The 23,092-nt window shown below is 40.6% G+C and overlaps 1 protein-coding gene across 1 annotated transcript in view; it reads left to right on the top strand.

Moving 5' to 3' along the window:
• The first annotated feature begins 240 nt into the window (after positions 1 to 240).
• Positions 241 to 23,092, top strand: part of Rab10 (RAB10, member RAS oncogene family) — a 60,165-nt gene continuing 37,313 nt past the window's right edge. The window contains exon 1 of the mRNA XM_050125842.1: positions 241 to 383. Coding sequence (XP_049981799.1) covers positions 257 to 383 — 127 coding nt within the window. The 5' untranslated portion in view covers positions 241 to 256. The remainder of the gene's footprint in view (positions 384 to 23,092) is intronic.

Here is a 23,092-nt window from a genome sequence, read left to right on the forward strand (position 1 = left end):
GGAACCGGGCGGAGCGGCTGGGAGAGGCTGCGGAGCCGCGGGCGCCGCCCCTCGGAGGCACGGGCGCCGCCACCGTCGGGGCTTCCTCGACGAGGCCGTTCGGAAGGTCTCCCTCTCCGTCTCGAGAGCTGCTTTCTCCCTGGCATACGCTTCCCCGCTGCTGCGGCCCCAGAACGCCCGGGTGAGGAGTTGGCCGTAGTGAGCAGCACCGATCCCTTGGGACTACCGGCGGCGAGCGCCCGAGCCGCTCCTCCCAATGGCGAAGAAGACGTACGACCTGCTTTTCAAGCTGCTCCTGATCGGGGACTCGGGAGTGGGCAAGACCTGCGTCCTTTTTCGTTTTTCGGATGATGCCTTCAATACCACCTTTATTTCCACCATAGGTAAGACCTGTGGGAGGACGGTGTGGGGGCTCTGTAGCCGCGAGCCGTTTTCTTTTATGCCAGACGTCTTGCTTCCCGGAATTTACGCCTTTGTTCCAGTGATTCCGATTCCAGACGACAGACCTAAGTTACTGTTGGAATCGGAATAGCGCTTACTGGGGCGGGGTCTTCCCATGCTTTCCATCCGGTCTTTGCTTTCAAGTCTCCTTCTCTGTTCGTTGCCTGCTGGCACAAGAATATGCGGCAGCATTTAGCAGCGTTCCAGAATCCCGTTTCTTTAAGTGACTTGACTGGCCTTTCCATAATCGGGTGAAGTTGCTTGATGTGATATTTGTAATAGGCATATTTTAGTGGTTGAGATTGAAGCATTGCTGGCTACGTGGTAAATGCCCGAATTTGTATTTGCTGTCACAGAGTATATTCCATCTGGCTGTAACTTGGAGTAAACTTGAGAGTTGCAGAATCATTAAGGAAAATGAGAGGGGCGGTGAGGGGGGAGTGAGTTGGCTGTCTTGACTAAACCATTGATGTGTCAAACAATCGGAGGCTCTTCGTGCTTGGGGTGGGAATCTGGCATGATTGGCTCACAGTGGTTTTTCAGGACCTCAACAGAAGCAGTAGTCGGAGGTCGAAGATGGTCGGGTTCTTCTGTCTTCAACCCAATGGGAATCAAGTCAAGTTCTCGTGTTTTACTTGACGCTAGAATTTACAGGAAAATGTTTCGCCGGTCTTGGCCCTCCGGACTTCTAAATGTACTTTTACCTCATATTTCGGAATTAGTTGGTATGGAAGTAAAAGCTGGGGCGCGGGGGTTGACCTTTTAAATGAGTTTCCTGTTTCGGAAATGAAAAGGGAAGGTTCCAAGAAAGTCGTTTTGACTCTGGCACCAATACTAATTTTGTCAAAATAACTGTACATGAAGCATCTCCCCCACCTCCGCCCCCCATTTTTTAAAGTATACTGTGTCTATCATTTTTGGACCTCAGCTTCAGAATTAGGGCAGTGCAGGAAACCTTGTGATAAATGTAACTGATTTCATGATGAGATTAAAGAAGCAGCAGTTTTCAGCTCTTAAGAATTTTGAAACTCAAATTGATTCCAACCAATTTATAGGATTACTGAAATCGGCTTGGATTTCCTTAGGACAGGTATTTATCAATAACTTAAACTCATTCATATGAAACAAGTTTTACTGAGTGAACAAGTTTTTATTTAAAATAAGTTGCTTTACTTTACTGGTGGGAGGGATTGTCAAAATTTCATGAAGCTTAAACTTGCCCTCTGCTTTGTGGGTTAGCACTTACAGAACCGAGTTTGCTTTGAGGTGTAGCTGGGTGACTCAGGTGGTTAGATCAGCAAATATTTATTGAGCACCTAATACTAGGCACTGTTGAAGGTGTTGGGAACAAGTGATGGATACAATAGACCCCTTGACCACTCTGATGAAGACAGGCACAGTGGTGTGTAAAGCACTATAGTGAGCAGAGGGAGGAAAGGGTCTAGTCTAAATTGTGGGAACTCTGAGTAGCTTTGCATGGACAGTTTCAGATGAAGCCTGAAAGACAAGTATAAATTGGGCCAGCCGGGAGACAGCCTTTCTGAAAGAGAATTTAATGTATGGTTAGGTTTTTGTTTTTGTGAGACAGGGTTTGTAATTTTGGAGCCTGGCTTGGAACTTGCTCTGTAGACCAGACTGGCCTCCAACTCAACAGAGATCTGCCTGCCTCTGCATCCTGAGTGCTGGGATTAAAGGTGTCTCCCACCACAGCCCAGCATATGATCAGTTTTTTTAAAACCTGCCATCCAGAAGGGTGAGGTGGGAAGTAGGAAGCAAAGTTTTTTAGTTTTTTGGTTTTTTTTTTTTTTTTTTCTGAAAGTTGATCACTCAGCTCCCAAGCTGCCTGTTCCCAGGTACTGGGGATTGAAGTCTCATGCTTAGTAGGCAGACTGCTGAGCTACATCTCCAGTCCAGATTCCATACATAGTCTTATTTGTTGTCCTTCCACTTGGGAAAATGGGTTGTTTCACTTGTTGTCTGTTGTGTTGGAATCCTGAGTCCACAGGTTACTAACTGAAACTTTGTCTACAATGTCTTAAAATAGTATTAAACAGTGTAACAGTATCTACTGTGTGTGGTGCTTGTGAGGGTTTTATAGGTCGTTGAGAGCAAAGCACTTAGCAATGGTGCCAGGTACTTTGTAGGAACACGTGCAGATTTGTGCAGAATTTATGGCCTTTGTGCTACTGGTGTGTGACAGAATATGTTGTTTTATGGATTGAATGTGTCCTGTATAGAGTGGCCACTTAAATATTTGCTGGTGCTCTGCTAAATAATTTGACTGTAACCTCTGACATTTACACATTTTGATATGAAAACATTTGATGTTTTGGTATGAGATGTTGAATAAAGTAGCTGAGAAAATCAACACAATTCTGACAGTTCTGAGTCCAGCTCAAACACATTCATACATTAGCTCTGTGCAGAAATTTGAATTTTTCTACTGTCTTAAAAGAGTGCTGTCTGAAAGAATTGTGAGCTACCTGTGTAATTAAACTTTGGTAGTCACAAAGGAAAAATTTAATAGTATTCTTTACCTCATCAAAGATGTACTTTTATGCAGCCTGCTTCAAATAGGTATTTTACATTGTTTTCCTCTAGTGTGGGAGCTGTATGGGCCACTCATCTCAATGTATATTAGGCATATTTCAATTGTCTAGTTGTCAGATGTGGCTACTCTATTGACAGTATATGTCTAAACAACAGAAATGTAGCCAAGTGATGTACAGATAGCTAGAGATACTTTGCCACTTTTAGGACATTTAAAATATTAAGTATTACCAGTGGGCCAGAGTCCCGTCTCCTCTTCTAGATGGGCATTCCACTACTGAGATACACAACGAGCCTCAACACTTGCAATTAAGAAGTAGTCACCTTACAAGTGTTCTGGAGGACCAGGCGACAGGTAATGCAGCCCCTTATATTTCAGGTAGGGTCATTTTAGCTTCATACTGACTCTGAAGGAAGACTCTTTATAGATTAGTGGTTGTTAGAGTGCTCCGGGCTAATGGGCTTGCATTTCTGTAGACTTTAGCCCTTTCACATTCATATTAGAAGTTATGTGAGTTTTTATGATTGGATTTATTGAAACTGTTGCAAAAATAAATTACTGGTATGTTTCACATTTAACCAAAGTGAATCTAAAGTCACAGCTGGGTGTGGTGGCTCATGCCTCTAATTTCAAAACTTGAGTGGCTGAGGCAGGAGAATCACAGGTTCAGATAGTAAGACCATTCACAATCAATACCAAAAAAGTGAATCTTAAGATCATTTGAAAAATAAGTTACATAGAGGCAGGGATCTATGCTTTTTTGCCTGTAAGTGCTAAGCACCTGAAAGAGGTGGTCGATGAATAAATGAACACAGGGGAAGGGAAAAGAGGTAATACAGTGGGATCCTCTTTATACGGAACATTCTTTATTTGCTTTCTATTACAAAATAAATTGGGGTCATATTTTAGTTAATAAATATTAGCTGTTTAGATAATTGAGTAATGTGTGTATGTGTATTTGTGTGGTCATGTGGTTAAGATGGAGGCCAGAGGATGAGGTCAGGTGCGAGCTTCTGTTGTTCTCGCTGCACTTTTTTGAGATGGGTTCTCTGACTGAACCCATCTTGCCAGTTGGTCAGAATGACTGGCCAGCAAACTCCAAAGACCCTCCTATCTTAGTTTCCCCAGTGCTGGGATTCCCCTGTGCCATGCTGACTTTTTACTTGGACACTGGGAATGTGCACGAAGGTCTTTCTGCTTGTGTATCAAACATTTCTTTTTCTTTTTTTTTTGGTTTTTCGAGACAGGGTTTCTCTGTGGTTTTGGAGCCTGTCCTGGAACTAGCTCTTGTAGACCAGGCTGGTCTCGAACTCACAGAGATCCGCCTGCCTCTGCCTCCCAAGTGCTGGGATTAAAGGCGTGCGCCACTGCCCAGCTTGCATCAAACATTTTAAAGCAAAACTGGTCTTAGAAATTCAGTGATTGTTTGGAAATTAAGAAAGTTATTGGTTCTGGATGTACAAATTTCAGAAGTTGATTTGACCATAATTTTGGCAGTTTGAGCTCTGGAAAGTATTACTCTATGATAGTATAGTTGCATGCACACAGTCCTTTGCTTTGTTTTGTTGTTGTTTTTGTTTGACTTGGTTTGGTTTTCAACATAGGGTCTCTCTGTAGACAACTGTGTATTCCTGGCTGTCCTGGAACTCACTCTGTAGATCATGATGGCTTGGAGCTCAGAGATCTGCCTGCTTCTGCCTCCCAAGTATTGGGATTAAAGGCTTGTGATACCATTGCCAGGCAAAGCACACATTCTTTTAATTTTATTTTTATTTTTTTGAGACAGGGTTTTTCTGTGTAACAGTCCTAGCTGTCCTGGAACTCATTTTGTAGACTAGGCTGGCCTCGAACTCAGAGATTCACATGCCTCTGCTTCCCGAGTGCTGGGGTTAAAGGCATGTGGCACCACTGTCCAGCGAAGTACACAATTAAGAATAATGGGTTGTTCCTACTGCATGTGCTATCGCTTGGTCCTTAATCCTCCCCCCATACATATTTTTTCTTCCTCTAAGGACAGTATCTTCACTGAATATATTGTAATCCCAGCCCTCATGTAAGAACTTAAATTGATAAAGACTTGCTTCTGAGAGGTGTAGTGTCTTTATCAACTGAATGCATTACCTATTCTTTGGAAGAGTAAATTGATTCCACTAACCTGAATAAAGACTTGTTGATTGGCCAGCAAGAGGGCTGAGCAGGGTACTTGAACCAAGCCTAGTGAACTGAGTTTGATCCCTGGGACCCACTTGGTAGGAGAGATCAGATCTCCAAGTCTTTCTCTAACCTCTGCATGTATGCTGTGACACTTCAGTGTGCTCATGAATACACACACAGTCAAATCAGTAATATAAATTATTACCCCCTAAGAATCAGCCGATTTAACTGGATGTGGTGGTGTATGCCTGTAATCCCTGTACTCAAAAGGCAGAGATTTAAGTAAGTTTGAGACAATCCTGATCTACATGAATAATTCTAGGCTGACCAGAGATAAGCTGAACTTGTTGACACAATTCTGTAATGCCATCCATTGCTCAGGACAGAGGCAAGAGAATTACTGCAAATTGAAGCAGGCTTGGTTTATGTAACATGTTCTAGGCTAACCCATACTACAAAGTAAGATACTGGCTTCCCATACAAAAGGAAAACAGCAGAAGAGTTGATGAAACTCAACTGACTCCATTTTACATAGTGCTGCTTTTTAGAGAAAGGAGCCAAACCTTTGTCTTATAAAGCATGTGAGAGCTATGCAGTGATGATACTCAGGCTCATGCTGCAGGAATGCCAGAATGCCTAAGGGATTTTTCTCATTGAAGCATGTGCTCTTAGGATAGATTGAAACTATGTAAACTTGACCCCCCCCCAAAATGTACAAATGGCTTATAAGCACATGAAAATATGTTCACCGTCATTAATATTTAAAGAAATACAAGTCAAAGCTACAGTGAGAAGTTATTTTACAGTCATTAGAATGACTGTTCTCTATTAGACCATGGTGGCACAGGCTACGTGGGCTGCAGCAGGAAGATTTCAGGTTCATGGCCTGTCTAGTCTACAGAGCAAGACCATCCTGAGCAAGTTAGTGAGAACTTGTTCAAAGGAACAAAAGGAGGGCTGGGGATGTAGGGTGCTTAGCTTGTGTGAGGCTCACGTGGTGGTATGTGCTTGAATAAATGATTTCTTACAGTACCCCATAGAAACAAACAGGGACAAAAAAGCAAGTGTTGAAGATGTGGAGCATTTGGAGCTCTGTGATGTTGTTGGGACTTCAGATAGTTGGCCACTTTCAGACACAGCATAGGAGTTTTTCTAAAATTGAATATGTGAGCCTGGTGTTACTGCTCATGACTGTAACTCCAGACCCATGAGGCTGCAACAGGAGGATTGCTGTGTGTTCAGGATCAGGCTTGGCTACATGGTAAGTTCAGTGCTAACCTGGGCTACAGCGATAATCTGCTTGAAAAAATACAGCAAAAAAAAAAAAAGATGTGGGTACATGGCTCAGTTGGTAGACTGCTCCTCAAGCACATAGGAAGCCCTGGTTTAATCTTCAGCACCTCATAAACTGAGTGTGGTGATGCACCTGTAATCCTGGTGCTCAAAAGGAAGAGGCAAAGGGATCAGAAGTTCAAGGATATCCCTGGCTAAACAGGGAATTTGAGTCTAGCCTGGCTGCAAAACTTGCTTTTATTTTTAAAGGGCAACAAGAAGAATATCTAGTAAATCTGCTTCTAAGTTATAACCAAGACAGTTAAAAGCAATTTTAAAAAACTGTGCTAGAGCCAGGCGGTGGTGGCACACGCCTTTAATCCCAGCACTCGGGAGGCAGAGGCAGGTGAACTCACATCTCTGTGAGTTCGAGGCCAACCTGGTCTACAAAGCAAGTTCCAGGACAGACTCCGAAGCTACAGAGAAACCCTCTCGGAAAAACAAAAAAATTGTGCTAGAACTCTTGACTCCCCCCGCACCTTGTGCATGCCAGGTAAGACCTATTCAAAGAGTTTGAAGTAGGGACTCACAGATGGTTGTATGCCAGTGTTCATAGGAGCATTATTTATAGTAGCCAAAAAGTATAAATAACTTAGAGCCTATTGATGGATGAATGATTAATAAATAAAATATGTTTTTATGCCATGGATTATTCATCCTTGAAAAAGAATGAAATTTTGCTAAGTGCTATAACATAGATGGGCCTCAAACACTTAAAAATAGCCACTGTGGTGGTTTACACCTTTAATTACAGCACTTCAGAGGCAGAGGCAGAGGCAGAGGCAGAGGCAGAGGCAGGTAGATCTCTGTGAGTTTAAGGCAAGCCTGGCCTACATAGTGAGTTCCAGGACAGCCAGGGCTATGGCTCAAAAACAAAACAACAAAGTAAGTCAGATGTAAGAGGATGTTTGGTACTTAGAGCAGACAGACTTATAGAGAAAAGGGAATAGTGATTACCAAGATGTCAGTGGCAGACATATGCGCAAAGTTAATGGTTAATGGGCATAGAATTTTTCATTTGAGATGTTGAGTAAGTGTTAGAGGTAATGGGGCACTGTTGATCCCCTAGTTTCACCCACCCTTTTGGCTAAGATTGCAATATCAAGCCCAACCTAAGTTCAGTTTTTTAAAGTGGCTAAAATGGTAAATTTTGTGACATGTGACACCCACTACCAAATAACCTACAAGACTGTTGAAACATTTGACCTTGTGCTCTAAAAGAGCATTTGATTATAGAAAGTCCCTTCTGTTCCAGATGACAGCTAGTGCTGACAGTGACTGGTGAGGAAAGAGGAACCTTCAGTAAAAGGGTTTCACTTAGAGTCCAGCACTGTTCTTTTTCAGGCCTCTGTTCATGGCTGTGCTTCTCATTCTGAGAATTTAATTGTTATGTTATACCCCCCCAAATATTAGTGGGTTCTACTCACATTAGTTTTAATTTGAAGAGTGGGGTTACTTGGGAGGGGCAATGTTTTGACTTGGGTTATTTGTCCTTTTCGTGGTAGAGTTGTCCAGAGCTTCATAGAACAGAGGTGGTAACATAAGAGCTGTTCTTTTCAAGGATTATAGGGTATAACGCTGTGACAAGTATTGGAACGAAACTACTGGTACTTTCTAGTGACTCAGAAGAGGAAAAAAATGGGAGAAGAAATACTGGCATCTGTTTCAACTTGAAACAGTACAAGGTTGCCCAGGTAGTGCTGTGGTAGAGGCTGCTGAGTCTTGATTTACAAATGAGATTGTTTATTGAGCACAACATACACATTTTATTATTAGCTGTAGATGTACATGAGGAAACTTCTTATGAAGATGGTTAAGTCATAAAGGAGGAGTTTAAAAGAGTGAGAAAGTATACTGAGGTTGGGGCAATATGTTTGAACCTTTACAACTGGTAAGAACAATACGGGAGTTTTTCAAATACATCAATTTTGAAGCTGTACCTGTACTCCTGTAACCCCAGTACCAGGGAGGCAGAGGCAGAAGAAATGCTGGAAGTTTGAGGTCAGCCTGGTTTATGTAGTAAGTTTGAGGCCAGCCAGGACTACAGGGTAAGACCTTGTTTCAAAAACCAAAGTAAATGAAACAAAATTTCTTAAATTTGACTTGTTGAGGTTAGGAATTTAAAAGGAGAATAAAGGTAAACTAAAAAAAGGAGTGGAGCTGGAAATGTCTGTGCTCCTTTGGTAGATAGTAAGCTTGTCTAATATGCAGGAAACCCTCTGTTTGATTCAAAGAGCAACATAAAGGGCATGGTGGTGCACATGTGTTTCAACACTTGGGAGGTGGAAGCAGGAGGGAGTCCTGTTGAAAATGAAAACAAAACTTAAATTAAGAATGAGAAGGTTTTTTTTTAAGATATTGTCATGTAATTTGGGTTGCAAGCATGAATAACTGGTGTTAGTGATGGAGAGATGTGTTTCCAGTATGATGCAGAAACAGCACCCAAAGTTACAAAACATTAGAAGATAAAAGGTACAATGTATCATATTCAGAACAGAAGATACTGTTGATTTGTTTCTTTCATATCAGTAGCCAGAGGCTGTTTGCTCGGAACAGAAATTATCACACAGAAATCTGTATTAATTGCAACATTGGCCAATAGCTGAAGCATATTTTTAGCTAGCTCTTATAAACTAACCCATCTTTATTAATCTGTGTATTGCCACATGGCTGTGACTTACCAGGTAAAGTTCTGTTCCCAACATCTGTCTCTGGAGGGGTTACATGGCTCCTCCTTGACCCTGCCTACTCTGTCCTCCTCTATCTGCTTGGAACTCCCTCCTTGCCCTCTTTTGGTAAGCTACTGGCCGAAACAGCTTTATTCATTAACCAATAGAAGCAACACATAGACAGAAGGACTTCCCACACCATTTCCCCCTTTCTGTATAAAGAAAAAGGTAGGTTTTAACTTTAACATAGTAAAATTACATATAACAAAACAGGTATCAAGCAAGAATTACAGTTATAAATTTATATCTACTTCATCTTTTATCATAACTAAGGAAAACTATAACTATCCTTCAGCGCCATCAAAGACTCCAGAAGGATATAATATTACCTATGTAAACAGGAAGTGCATTGTAAGCAACTTCCAAAACTCTAGAATTGACAGAGATATCTCACTGCCTGGACAGTCACCCAAAGTTCTTCTGTAATGTTATGGGTACCCATCTTTAGCCTACTGGCCCATAGTATCCAGCAGACTTTTCCATGAAGCAGGAAATTTCAAAGACAGTTTCACCTATATTGCCAGTTTGTCAGTCACTGTCCTGCAGAATGTCTGGCAGACTCTTTCATGGAGCAGGAACCCCAAAGGACTGTCTCACCTTCTTTAGGCAGCTTCAACGGTCATTTTTCTGTGGGTCCTGCAAGTCTAGTCAAGCAGTTCAGGCAAGAGCAGTTTCTTGCCCAGATGACTAACAAACTCCATGAGGAGCCTCTTCGATGCCCATCATTCTCTTGAAGTAGATTGGTGCTGCCACGAACAGATGTTTCTCACTGTCATGAAAGGTCCCAAGTTCTTAAAACATTTTAAATGCCATATTCTGTAGGTCTTTGAAAGTGTTGAAGAGTATTTAACTGAAATATATCTCTGTACATTTAGAAAACCTAACTGACATGACTACAAACTATTTATAGATGACTCTCTATTCACCTATATTTCTTAATTATACTTTACATTTTAAAATGAGCTGCACAAGCTGGGCGATGGTGGTGCACGCCTTTAATCCCAGCACTCGGGAGGCAGAGGCAGGCTGATCTCTGTGAGTTTGAGACCAGCCTGGTCTACAGAGCTAGTTCCAGGACAGGCTCCAAAGCCACAGAGAAACCCTGTCTCGAAAAACCAAAAAAATAAAAATAAAATGAGCTGCACAAACCTAGTACCTTAATCAAGAGCAGAAATATACATATAACAAAATTGACCTTAAATTTGTATCAATAAACCAAGATCCATACCAATGCAAAGTACTTATCTCTATAGCATACCCCCTTTAAATGTAAACAAACATTTATAAACAATATTTAGGAATTTGGGCATAGTTCTCTTCAAACTGCTTCCTGCTGTTTTTTTGGGTGAAGTAATTTTATGGGTTTATGGAGACCTTTTGGGTGATCTTGGTCCATTGAACCACATTAGTCTGGAAGGAATCCACAGGTTCTCGTCCACTGTGGAAACAAAAGCAAAACCTCCTTTCCAAAGCAACATATCCTTAGACCCAATTTTTGAAGTCAAGATACCTTTAAAACATATCTTTTGGTTTAGCTTAGCAGTCCCCAGAATCAAATATCTCTCTGTAGTCAAAAATTAAAAAAAAAAAACAATAATATACATAATCCAGACTCTGTGTGTATATTCCATCTTTATGTGGCTTATTTTCTTTATTCCTGTGTTATCTCTTTTAATTCTACTGAGTTGCTATCTGTATGTCATGGTGTAGGACCATCTACTGGAACATTCCTGAAGAAAACAGTCTTCTTCTCCCAGCAACTATCACCTGCCAATAGCTTCTCAGTGCCCACCTACCCCCAACTCACCCTCTTCATGCTGGGATTTTTATCTGACTTGAATTTGTACAAGTTTTCAGTTTTGTACATGTAGTACCAGCATGTGTGCAGTTGTGCTGTCACATCCATCATGTCTGGCAAATGTTATTCTCTATAGAAATGTATTCCTGTTCCCTAAAATCTTTGCACCCTTCTTTGTCTTTCTCTTGTAAATTTTTAAAAAAAAATTATATTTGGACATACACAGGGTGTGTGCATGTGTGTGAGTGTGTGTGTGATGGCATGCGTATGGAGGCCAGAGGACAACTTTGTGAAGCTGGTTTTCTCCTTCAACATTTAGGTGGGTTCCAGGGATTGAATTTAGGTTGTCAGGCTTATTTATCCACTGAGCCATCTTGCCCTCCCTCCTTTTTTTTTTTTTTCTGAGTTAAAAATTTTCTTTATTGGGGGCTGGAGAGACGGCTCAGAGGTTAAGAGCATTGCCTGCTCTTCCAAAGGTCCTGAGTTCAATTCCCAGCAACCACATGGTGGCTCACAACCATCTGTAATGAGGTCTGGTGCCTTCTTCTGGCCTGCAGGCATACACACAGACAGAATATTGTATACATAATAAATAAATATAAAAAAATTAGAATATAAAAAAATTTCTTTATTTGACTAATTACCTTTTTTTTTTTAAAAAAATTATTTATTTATTATATATACAATGTTCTGCCTGTATGCCAGAAAGAAGGCATCAGATCTCATTATAGATAATTGTGAGTCACCATGTGGTTGCTGGGATTGAACTCAGGACCTCTGGAAGAACAGCCAGTGCTCTTAACCTCTGAGCCATCTGTCCAGCCCCCTGACTAATTAATTACCTTTTATCTGTTTCTACAGTCTCAGTAACCTTTGTGAGTTTCCTCACAGTCAAGCCAGCAGAGAGATAGTCTTTTGGCTCCTATTGCTTTCCTGGCTATCTCTAGTCTATACCTTTTCCCCTTTTTTGTCACAGGCTGGTTATTAATTAGACTGGTTGCATAACTACAGCCTGGGAGATTCCCTAGGCCTTCTCCTGTGTGTGACAGTCTTGTCTTTCTCCTGTGTGTGACTGTTTTTGCTGAACGTTCTAGCTTGAAGCCTGTCATCTAGTAGCTTCTTGCACAGAAAGACTGCATATAAAGAGAAGTTAGCGACACATCTCATCATAGACAAGTTTTCTTTAAAGTGGTGCTGGGGTGAAACAGGGCCTCCTCAGATAATATGCTACAGGTTCTGCCTTGGAGACATGCCTCTAGTTCCATGACAGTGTTTTAATTCTTCTCTTTGATTCTCTTGAGTGTTTGATGGGAGTCTAGGTTTGTAAGTGGAGACTGCTCGTTTGTTCCTGGCTGCTCAGACCCGAATAATCACACAGACACTATATTTTAATTACAACACTGCTCAGCTTCTTATTAACTAACTCTTATATCTTAAATTAACCTGTTTCTTTCAATCTGTGTTTGCCTACCAGTATGGTTCTTGCATGTCCTTCTCCTTCAGCAGCTATATGGTGTTGCTTTAACTTTACCTACTCTCTCCCTATATCTCTGTTCAGATTTCCTGCCTGGCTTTGTTAAGCCATTGGCCCAAATAGCCCTTTATTCATCAACCAATAAAAGCAACACAGAAGGACACTCCACATCATAGATTGAGAGCAGTTTTCTGTTTTCTAGCTTTGGATGGTGCTGTTTTTTCAGCACCTTTCTGATTCCTTCTTTGTTAGTGGCAGAGCTTGCGTTTTGAAAGTCTTGGGATTTAAAAATTCTTCAAGTTCCTAGTTAGAGGTTTTAGTTCTAGCTTGGTGGGCACTCTTTTAAAGTCTGTTGTTCTGGACACATGGGTGTCTTTTCAGGTTCTTCACTGGAAATCTTGTAGCATTTTTTTCTTTTTATTTTCTGTTGTCTTTTTAACTGGATGTTGGACTATATGAATTGTCTTAGTTTTTATTTTCCAATATTATTGATTTGTTTTACCGCCTGTGAAGTTTCTTCAACCTTATCTTTTAGCCCTGCTTTTTTCTTTTTCCTCTTTTTTTAAACCTCAACCTCCAGATTATAGACTAGTGCCACTATATTTAAGCTTTTTTTCTATTGAATAGATCTGGGTCTGGGTTGTCCTTCTGTCTTGCTCACTTGATTTCTCTCTTTTTCCCTCTGTAGCCCAGACTGGCCTGAACTGTGAACCTCAAGGATGGTTTTGAACTCCTAACTTTGTTTCTGCCTCTTGGCTAGCATTACAGTCTTGCCCTATTATGTCCAGCTTATATTTCAACTTCAGTAACTCTTGTCCTGGCCTTTGTTTTGGTTTCCTTTTTTCTCTCCTTCCTTCCCTTCTTTCTTTAACAGGGTCTTACAAATTCTAGAATGGCCTTGAACTTGCTTGGGAACTGGCCTTCAGCGATTGTCCTGCCTCTGTCTCCCAGTAATGGGATCATACCTTAGTAGGTACTTGCTGCCAAACTTCATGTCCCAAGTTGGTTTTGGTACTCACATTGTTGAAGCAGAGAAGTGATTGCCACAGATTGTTCTCTGACTTCACTCATGCACCCTGGATGGCAGGTGTGCATATGCACATAATGAGGTTTAAAAATTTAAGAAGAGTGTATTGTTTAAAAGGTAATTTGCAGCTGGTAGTGCTGGCTTGTAATCTGTTATTCAGGAAGTTGAAACGAGAACAACAAGTTTAAGGCCAACTCAGATAGCTTAGTGGGACTCTGCCTTAAGAGCAAAGTAAAAAGGGTGGCCATGTCTTTTGATGATAGGAGAATTTGCTTAGCATTTTTGGCACCAGGTTCAATTTCCAGTTAACTTCCTCCCTTCACCCCCAGACCTCCACCCCTGGTAAAATATTTACTGATGGGACATGGTATTGAATATCTTTGATTTCAGCACTCAGGAGGCAGGTGAATCTCTGTGAGTTGAGAGGGTGTTGCAAAAACTGTTCTTGATGGAGCAGTTAAAGACAGTTGGGTAAATGGGTGTAAGGTTAGCTTAAATTTCAGTATCTTTAGTCTTTTTTTTTTTAAGTCACTTGGACAGATGACTCTGATTAAGCATGCTTATCATACTTCTAGAGGACCCATGTTTGTTTCCCAGCACCCACACAGGGCAGCTCACAATCTCCTGTAACTCCTGCTCAGAAGGGATCTGAAGCCTCCATCTTCCTTGAGCACTCACACTCACGTGCACATACTTTTGCCCCCCCCCCCCATTAAAATAAGTAAATTAAAAACAAAGAAAAACCTTCCTGTTTTTGTCTTAGCTCAACATTCCACTGCACCTGTTGTCCTAATTGATTGTGCGTTTTTTTGCTGTCCTACTGAACAGTTGCTGAGATTCCTGCTGAATCTGGAGCAGCAAGAGCATCTGGTTATGAGAACGGAGGCTGCTATGATGTCTTTGTTCCCCTATACATCTTGAGACCCGTTCTCCTGATGTTAAACCTTCCTAGGGTTCTAAGGCATGAATTGGTATGTTCCTACTTGCTATCTTCAGTTGGCCCTGAGTTTTTAGAGTTGCAGTGTCTAGTTATTGGAAAAGAAAATAGAATTTATAACTCTTGTTTTCTCTGTTTTAATGTTCAGAGAGAAGGAAGTAGGGAATCAGCTTTTCTATCTATTGGAATTTGAGATAATTTTTAAATTAGTGACTTTTTTTTTTTTTTTTTTTAAGCAGGTGTGTGTGTGGGTGTGTGGGTGTACCAGAGGGCAGCCTTTGGTGACATCCTCAGAAACACCATCCACCTCTTTTAGGACAGAGTCCCATTGGCTTGGGGCTCACCAATTTGGATAAATGGGCGTAGGCCCGTAAGTCCCAGGAATCTTGTTTCTGCGCCCCAGTGCTGGGATTATAGTGTTACTATGCCTGGCAGTTTTAAGTGGGTTCTAGAGATTAAACTCAGGTTCTCATGCTTTTAAGGTAAATACTTTCCAGGCTGAGCCATCTCCCCAACCCATGACTCTACTTTTGAATTTACAGTGTCTATTATGTTAGAGTTCATGTTATTTGTTTATTTTGATTTTATTGGTGTATGTCTGTATAAGGTGTTGGATCTTAGAGTTAGAGATAGTTGTGAGCTACTATTATGGGTGCTGGGAATTGAACCTAGGATCTTTGGAAGAGCACTCGGTGCTCTTAACCACTGAGCCATCTCTCCAGCCCCTTCTGCTATTTTTGAGAAAGGTTATATCACAAGTTGGCCTTGTACTTGATATCAGTGAATTTTTGATATTCCTGCTTCCACCTCACATGTGCCACAATGTTTTACTGGTGATTGAACCTAGGGCTTCCTACATGTAAGGCAAATAGTATTCTGCTAGGGCATGCGGCAGCTCACAACTGTCATAATTCCAGTTCCAGGAGATCACACACACACACACACACACACACACACACACACACACATATACACACACACACACATATATATGCAAAACACCAAGCACATAAGATAAAAATAAATCATAGTATTTTGCTATTGATATTGTTAATACCCTATTTACTCTCAAGGTAATGTTAATGTTACTTAGGAAAATCGGATGAATGTAGAAAAGAATCAGTTTTCTACTACTTTCTATGGCTGATATTTAAGTAAACATTAAATGCCTAGTTTTTTTACCTGTCATTTGATTACTTGGAGATATTTTTGCTTTTTAACAGAGTGTAACTATAGTCTTAAATGCCAGTCTTAAAATTTATTTTTAATTTCATTTTATATGCATTGGTATGAAAATATCAGATCCCTGGGAACCTGAGTTACAGACAGCTGTAAGCTGACACATGTGAATGCTGGGAATTGAACCCCAGTCCTCTGGAAGAACAGCTAATGCTTTTAATTGCTGAGCCATCTCTTCAGCCCCCTTGATACATTATTTTTGTAAAACCCCCAATAGCAAATGGCTTAGCTGCTTCATAACCCGTCAGAATTACATATAGCACTTGGCTTTAAATGGTAAGAACTAATTTTGAATTTTGGCTGATTCAAAACCTAGTAAATATTTGCTTATGAAAGGCAAATGTTGAGTTAATTTACCTTTATACAATCATAATATTAACAATATTTTATCTCTCTCTCTTTTTTTTTTTTTTAATTTTTGAGACAGGGTTTCTCTGTAGATCTTCTGGTTCCGGTCCTGGAACTAGCTCTTGTATTCCAGGCTGGCCTTGAACTCACCTGCCTTTGCCTCCCGAGTGCTGGGATTAAAGGTGTGCGCCACCACTGCCCAGCTAATATTTTATCTCTTAAGTGAGACATTAGTTGTAATTTTTTGAGAACCCTGTAGCCTCTATCTGCCCTTCTCCTTCCCTCCTTCCTTCCCTCCCTCCCTTGTGTTATATTTGTTTTGAACAAGATCCCAAGTCTAGGTTGGCCAGAATTCACTATATAGTTGAGCAGTTGAAGATGACTTTGAACTCCTGATTTCCCGTCACTTACACCAAAAGTGCTGAGATTATAGACACAGACACTGTGCTTGACACAGGGTCTCACTCTGTAGCCCAAGTTGGTTTAGAGCTCACTTTGTGGCTTTCAGTTCATATCTTAGTCTCACAGTACTGGCATCACAGGCTTGACTTGCCATGGCTGGCCTTGCTTTTTAACTTAAATTTTTATTTATTAGTCATCTATTTATTTGCTTACCTACCTATATCTATCTATCTATCTATCTATCTATCTATCTATCTATCTATCTATCTATCTATCTATCGGTGTATGGGCATAAATGTCACAGTTTGTGTGTTGAAGGTCAGAGGACAAACTTCATGAGTGTGTTCTTTCCACTATGTGGATTTTAGGGATCAAACTCAGGTTGGTGGGCTTGGTGGTAGATCCTCTTAGCCTGTTGAGTCATCTCATTGGCTCTAATTTTTCTTTTTCTGTCACAGTTGGCATTTATAGAGGTTTGATAGAAAGGAGACACCCTGAAGTATGGGTCTGTGTTTCTAGAGTCATCAGACTTTGACCTTTTACCTGATTTGTATTAAGCTCTTGGCAACTGAGAAGAGCAAACTTTGCTTGTTAAATGCTAACATGTTCCTCTAGGGGAAATAACAGAAATATATGGAGATCTGTAAGCTAAAGTTGAGATTATGTTACCATACCATGCAGATAAAAGTAGATGATGTGGCTGGGTATTGGTGGCATATGCCTTTAATCCCAGCATTTAGGAGGCAGTGGCAGCTGGGTCTTTGAGTTCCAGGCCAGTCCAGTCTAAAGTGAATTCCAGGATAGCCAGGACTATTACACAGAGAAACCCTGTCACAAAAAAAATCAACCAAGCCGGGGCGGTGGTGGTGCACGCCTTTAATCCCAGCACTCGGGAGGCAGAGGCAGGCGGATCTCTGTGAGTTCGAGGCCAGCCTGGTCTACAGGGCTAGTTCCAGGACAGGCTCCAAAGCCACAGAGAAACCCTGTCTCAAAAAATCAAAAAAAGAAAAAAAAAATCAACCAACCAACCAACCAAACAAACAAAAAAGATGTGATTGTGAGAAGAAATTCCTTTATTTCCAATCTCATTTCTGTAAAGGTAAGAAAATTATGTACTTTGGAAACAATGAAAATAATAAGTTTTTGATGCTTCAAGTGTAAATGAGGGTTTGAAGTAGAGTAAGTCTTTTCTATAAGATACCACATAAATGATTTGTAAGATAATAAATGATTGCCTAAAGAAGGTAGAGTACTGGATGCATCAGTGGAAAAGCGAAGCCGGAGGGAGAGTATAATGTAAGCACATAGGAATAGCCTGGATAAGAGAAACTTAATACTTACTAATAATACTCAGGTATTAGGATTGTAGGCGAGTTTGAAATGTAAGTGAACCAGTTTTGGGGATAAATAAAATGATATTATTGAATAAATTTAAAAAGGTGATTTTTCTATATTAAGTTGGTTCAGAAAGGGCCTCCACAGGCATGTGATGTCACACACGTGGCACATAAAGAACTCTTTAACAGACACCGTCTGTTCCCGAGCCTCTAAGGTGAGGATCTGGGGAGCCAGTCACACTCTGGCTTAGTAGTCCTCTCTGAGAAGAACCTAGGCATTTTGGATCATGTGAGAGTTTGCAGATTCATATCTTTCTGATTTTTTTTAGCAGTATAATCTATTACTAAGTAGAACATTTTTAATATAAATAATTATAAATTAAGCAACACGTGAGCCATCAGATTATTTGGTGGCTGAAGAATGAGTGCTTTAAGGGAATAAAAATAATTTCAGTATTAATCAGATAATTACTAACTAATTAGCATAACTAACTTTTAGAGTATAATATGACATTCCCTCTTTAATTTTTTTGTAGCTTCTCTTCTGAAAAAACTTGTTTTTCTGGAATGGGGAGATGGCTCAGGGCAGGTGTGATTGACAACTGCCTGAATCCCAGTGCTTTGTGGGAGAGACAGGAGACAGACCTTCTACCAAGGTGGCTTGCTTGACTAGCTCAATCCAGGAATCTGGTTTAGCAAGAATAAGTAAGGTGGAGAATGATAAAAGACAATTATTCTCAGCATCTGGCTTCCACAGGCATGGACACATATGTGTACATAAATGCACTTAAATGGATATGAGCACACGTGCTCTCACACATGCCTAAAATATTTGTCTGAGCTAGGCATGGTGCTCCACACTTGTCATTCCAGCACTCAGGATGCTAAGGCAGGCCGACTGCCATGTGTTTGAGGTCAGCCTGGGCTATATAATGAGTTTCAGTAGAACCTGTACTATTGAGTGAGACTATCTCGAAACAGATAGATGCTTTCTGTAATTCAAGGGATAACTGAGAAGTGTAGTGTTCGACTGACCACCATGAGTCTTCCTAGGGTTTCACTCCCAACTTCATCCACAGAACCTGCCTCAGCTCTTCCTGCCCAAAGGTTTTCTTGTAGATGATACAAGTTAAAGAACTAGTGTTTATATTTTAGTGTGTATGTGTAGATGGGTAGGCACACATGTGCCACACACAGTGTGAGTGTGAAGGTCAGAAGACAATTTGGTGAGTCAGTTTTCTCCTTCCATTAAGTAGGTTCTGGGGATTGAGTCCAGGTCATCAATTTGGTGGTCAAGTACCTTTACCTGCTGAACCAACTTGCTAGCCCTAGAACCTTTTCCTTCCTCCCTCCCCTTTTCTTTCTCATAAAGCACAAGCAGGTTTTGAACTCCTGGTTCTCTTGTGTTTACCTGAGTACTGGCATTACTGTCAATATACTCAGCTTTCGTCTGTCTGTCTGTCTGTGTCTGTCTGTCTGTCTGTCTGTCTGTCTACGTATCGGTTTTTTGAGACAGGGCTTCTCTGTATAACAGCTCTGGCTGTCATGAAACTAGTTTTGTTCACCACGGTGTCCTCACCAGAGATCTGCCTGCTTCTGCCTCCCTGCGTGCTGGGATTAAAGGCGTGCACCACCATCTCCCGCTGCTTTTTATTTTTGAAGCCAAAATCTTAAACTATCCTGTAGCCTTGTGGGCTTTGTTGTGCTGGCTTTGAATTTTTCCTAGCCTGTGCTTTTTAATTTTTTTAAAAAATACTTATTTATTTATTTATTATGTATACAATATTCTGTCTGTATGCCTGCAGCCCGAAGAGGGCACCAGACCTCATTATAGATGATTGTGAGCCACCATGTGGTTGCTGGGAATTGAACTCAGGACCTTTGGAAGAGCAGGCAATGCTCTTACCCTCTGAGCCATCTCTCCAGCCCCCTTAATTTTTTTTTTTTTTGAGACAGTTTTTCTCTACATAGACAGGGTTTCTCTGTACAGCTCTGACTCTCCTGGAACTCACTATGTAGACCAGGTTGGCCTCAAACTCGAGATTTGCTTGCCTCTACTTCCTGAGTGTTGGGTTTAAAGGTGAGTGCCACCACTGCTCGACTAAAACTTTAATTTTTAAAACTGCTAAGTTGAACCCTATTGTGTTTTGGCACACAATTGGATGGAATCCTACCATTCCAAAGGGTGATACAGAAAGATTGTTATGAACTCTAGGTCAGCTGGGTAAGAATCTTATCTCAAGAAAAGGGACAAATAAATTGCTGAGTTGAGCAGGATATTTAAGGAAACTAATCTAATTGCAGTTTGCTTTATCATTTACTGTTAGGTGAATTTATAGATTGCTGAGAATGAGTGGAAAGGAAAAGAGACTTGTTAGAAATATTACTGGTTCGGGGAGTCTTAAACATTAAAAATTTACTCATTTAAATAAAAAGATAATAGGAGTTGAGATGGCTCAGAGGTTAAGGGCACTGGCTGCTCTTCCAGAGGTCCTGAGTTCAATTCCCAGCAACCACATGGTGGCTCACAGCCATCTGTAATGAGATCTGGTGCTTGCTTTTGGCATGTAGGCATATGTGGAGGCAGAATGTTATATACATAATAAATAAATCTTTTAAAAAGATAAATATATGTATTTATAAGGGTTTATTGTAATATTGTAATATTTATGGACACTTTGCTAAGTGATTTAATAGAGTGTATTAACATCTGTTCCCTGAGCAACTTTGTGTGTAGAACATAGTCAGGATTTGTAGCAGTTTTACTATACATAATACATTATTACTGCCACCATGCAGTACAGCGGATTGCTAAAATTGCATCTAACCTATATGAAACTTAATGCTCTTTCAACAACATCTTTTTCTAAATCCATTTCTCCCTTCCACTCACTAATACCAGCTACTTTTCTGCTCTTGAAATACTGTGAGATTGACTTATTTATTTTTAAAAAAATATTTATTTATTTATTTATTATATATACAGTGTTCCGCCTGCTTGTATGCTTGCATACTAGAAGAGGGCACGAGATCTCATTACAGATGGTTGCAAGCCACCATTTGGTTGCTGGGAATTGAACTCAGGTCCTCTGGAAGAGCAGCCAGTGCTTTTAACTGCTGAGCCATCTCTCCAGCCCCTAATATTAACTTTTTTTTTTTTTAAATGGGTTTTCTTTTTTTTAATATTTATTTATTTATTAGTATACAGTGTTCTGCCTGCATGTTTGCCTACAGGCCAGAAGAGGACACCAGATTTCATTACAGATGGTTGTGAGCCACCATGTGGTTGCTGAGAATTGAACTCAGGTCCTCTGGAAGATCAGCCAGTGCTCTTAACTGCTGAGACACCGGGATTTCTAAGGATATACCCTCAGGCCTCATTTACACAGCTCCAAGGATCAAACTCAGAGCTTTGTGTGTGTTAGCCAAGTATGAGACCAACTGAGCTACACCTCCAGCCCAAGGAAGGACGATTCTAAATTATTCTGAAAACGCATTCTGCCTCTAACTTTTCATGTCTAAAGTAACTGGAAGCATCAAGTCAGATATGATTTTATGGTTGAAGCTCTCAGCATGATAGGGAAACTGTACAGTATAGCAGAGTGGTTGCTATGGAAACCCCCAGCAAAAGAAACCATGACGATAGACCTGATCACACCAGAACGTTTTAAGAACTGAACAAATATTGTACACGGAGTGATTAATATGATCATGGCACATGTTATACATTTCAAGAACATTCACATTTATTATTTTTAAAAAGTACCNTGTGAGCCACCATGTGGTTGCTGGGAATTGAACTCAGGACCTTTGGAAGAGCAGGCAGTGCTCTTAACCACTGAGCCATCTCTCCAGCCCCCAGAATATTTTTTTAAAAAAATATGGTGCATGGCAGTGATTCTCAGCCTTCCTAATGCTGAAACCCTTTAATACAGTTTTTTATGGTGACCCCCCCAACCATAAAATTATTTTTATTGCTACTTCATAACCTTAATTTTGCTACTGTTATGAACTGTAATGTGGATATCTGTGTTTTCCAGTAGTCTTAGGCAACCCCTGTGAAAGAGTTATTTGGCCCCCTTTGGGTTGTGACCCATAGGTTGAGAACCACTGATGTATGTTGTTGTGTTGCTTACATATCTTGACTATTATCAGTAATGCTGCAGTGATGTTGGGGAAGCAGGTATGTCCTTGGTGAACGGAACAGTTCTTTGAACATACATAAAGTAAAATTGCTGGAACTCATAATTTTTTTTAATGATGCATATAGTTGGAGTTTATTAAGAGAATGTATTTTTCCCAGCACTTGGGAGGCAATGGCAGGCAGATATCTGTGAATTCAAGACCAGCCTGGTCTACATGGCACCTTCCAGGACAGCTAGGGTTACATAGAGAACCTTGTCTCAAAACAACAACATAAAAGGTATTGCATCTTTTTTGCTGTTTTGAGAGTTTCAAATGGTCCAACTGGTCTTCAACTGAATTTGTACCTAGGATGACCTTGAGCTCCACATCCTCTTACCTTCATCTGGATTAGGTGGAGGCCACCAAACTGAGCTTAGTTTTGTTTATTAAGACAATGCCTTGCCCCCAGGTTGGCCATGAACTCAGTCTAACTCTTGGCAGTTTTTGAACTCACAGTGATCCCTGTGTCTCAGCCTGTTTAATGCTGGGATTACAGGTTTGGAGCTACATACTCAGTATGAGATGGTTTTATTATTGATGTTAACATAGGCATTAGGGGAAAGGGACAGTAGAAAACCTAAAGTGTTTAAGCATTAAGAGATGGTCTTATTAAACACTGGCTTTGAAAAAAGCATTTAAGCTAACTATATGAGTGAACAATGAAAACAGTGTTAATTTGTTCTAACTTTTTTGTAAGGAGGCATGGATGCTGAAGCTTTGACTCTATAAAACATATTTTCCTGAAAGCGGTGATGTGGTATTTCTGATTGTCGGTGTTTGTAGAATTTAAAATCCTCCCAGGAATAGTATTACAGATTGGCTCATATCCTTGCATTTTGTCAGCTAATTTTTATTGCACAGCTTGCTGTAATCTGGTTTAGTTGATGATTTGCTTTTAGGCAGCATTTGTCCTTCTCAACCCATTTAGTTTTGATTATTTGCTTTCATTCATTCATTCATTCATTCATTTTTTTTTTCCCCTTCTTGTAGCCTGAAATTCTTGCTAGTTCTGTCTCCACTTCCCAAAACCTGGGACTATAGAGCATGCACCACAATGCCTGTTTTTACACCCTTTTCATGATCTCCTGCCATCAAGACCTGTACAAGAGAGACAAGCACTCTGCCATTGAGTTAAATC

The sequence above is a fragment of the Alexandromys fortis genome, unplaced genomic scaffold, assembly GCF_014885135.2.
Source record: "Alexandromys fortis isolate MF-2015 unplaced genomic scaffold, M_Fortis_MF-2015_v1.1 scaffold_252, whole genome shotgun sequence".
NCBI classification, from domain to species: Eukaryota; Metazoa; Chordata; class Mammalia; order Rodentia; family Cricetidae; genus Alexandromys; species Alexandromys fortis.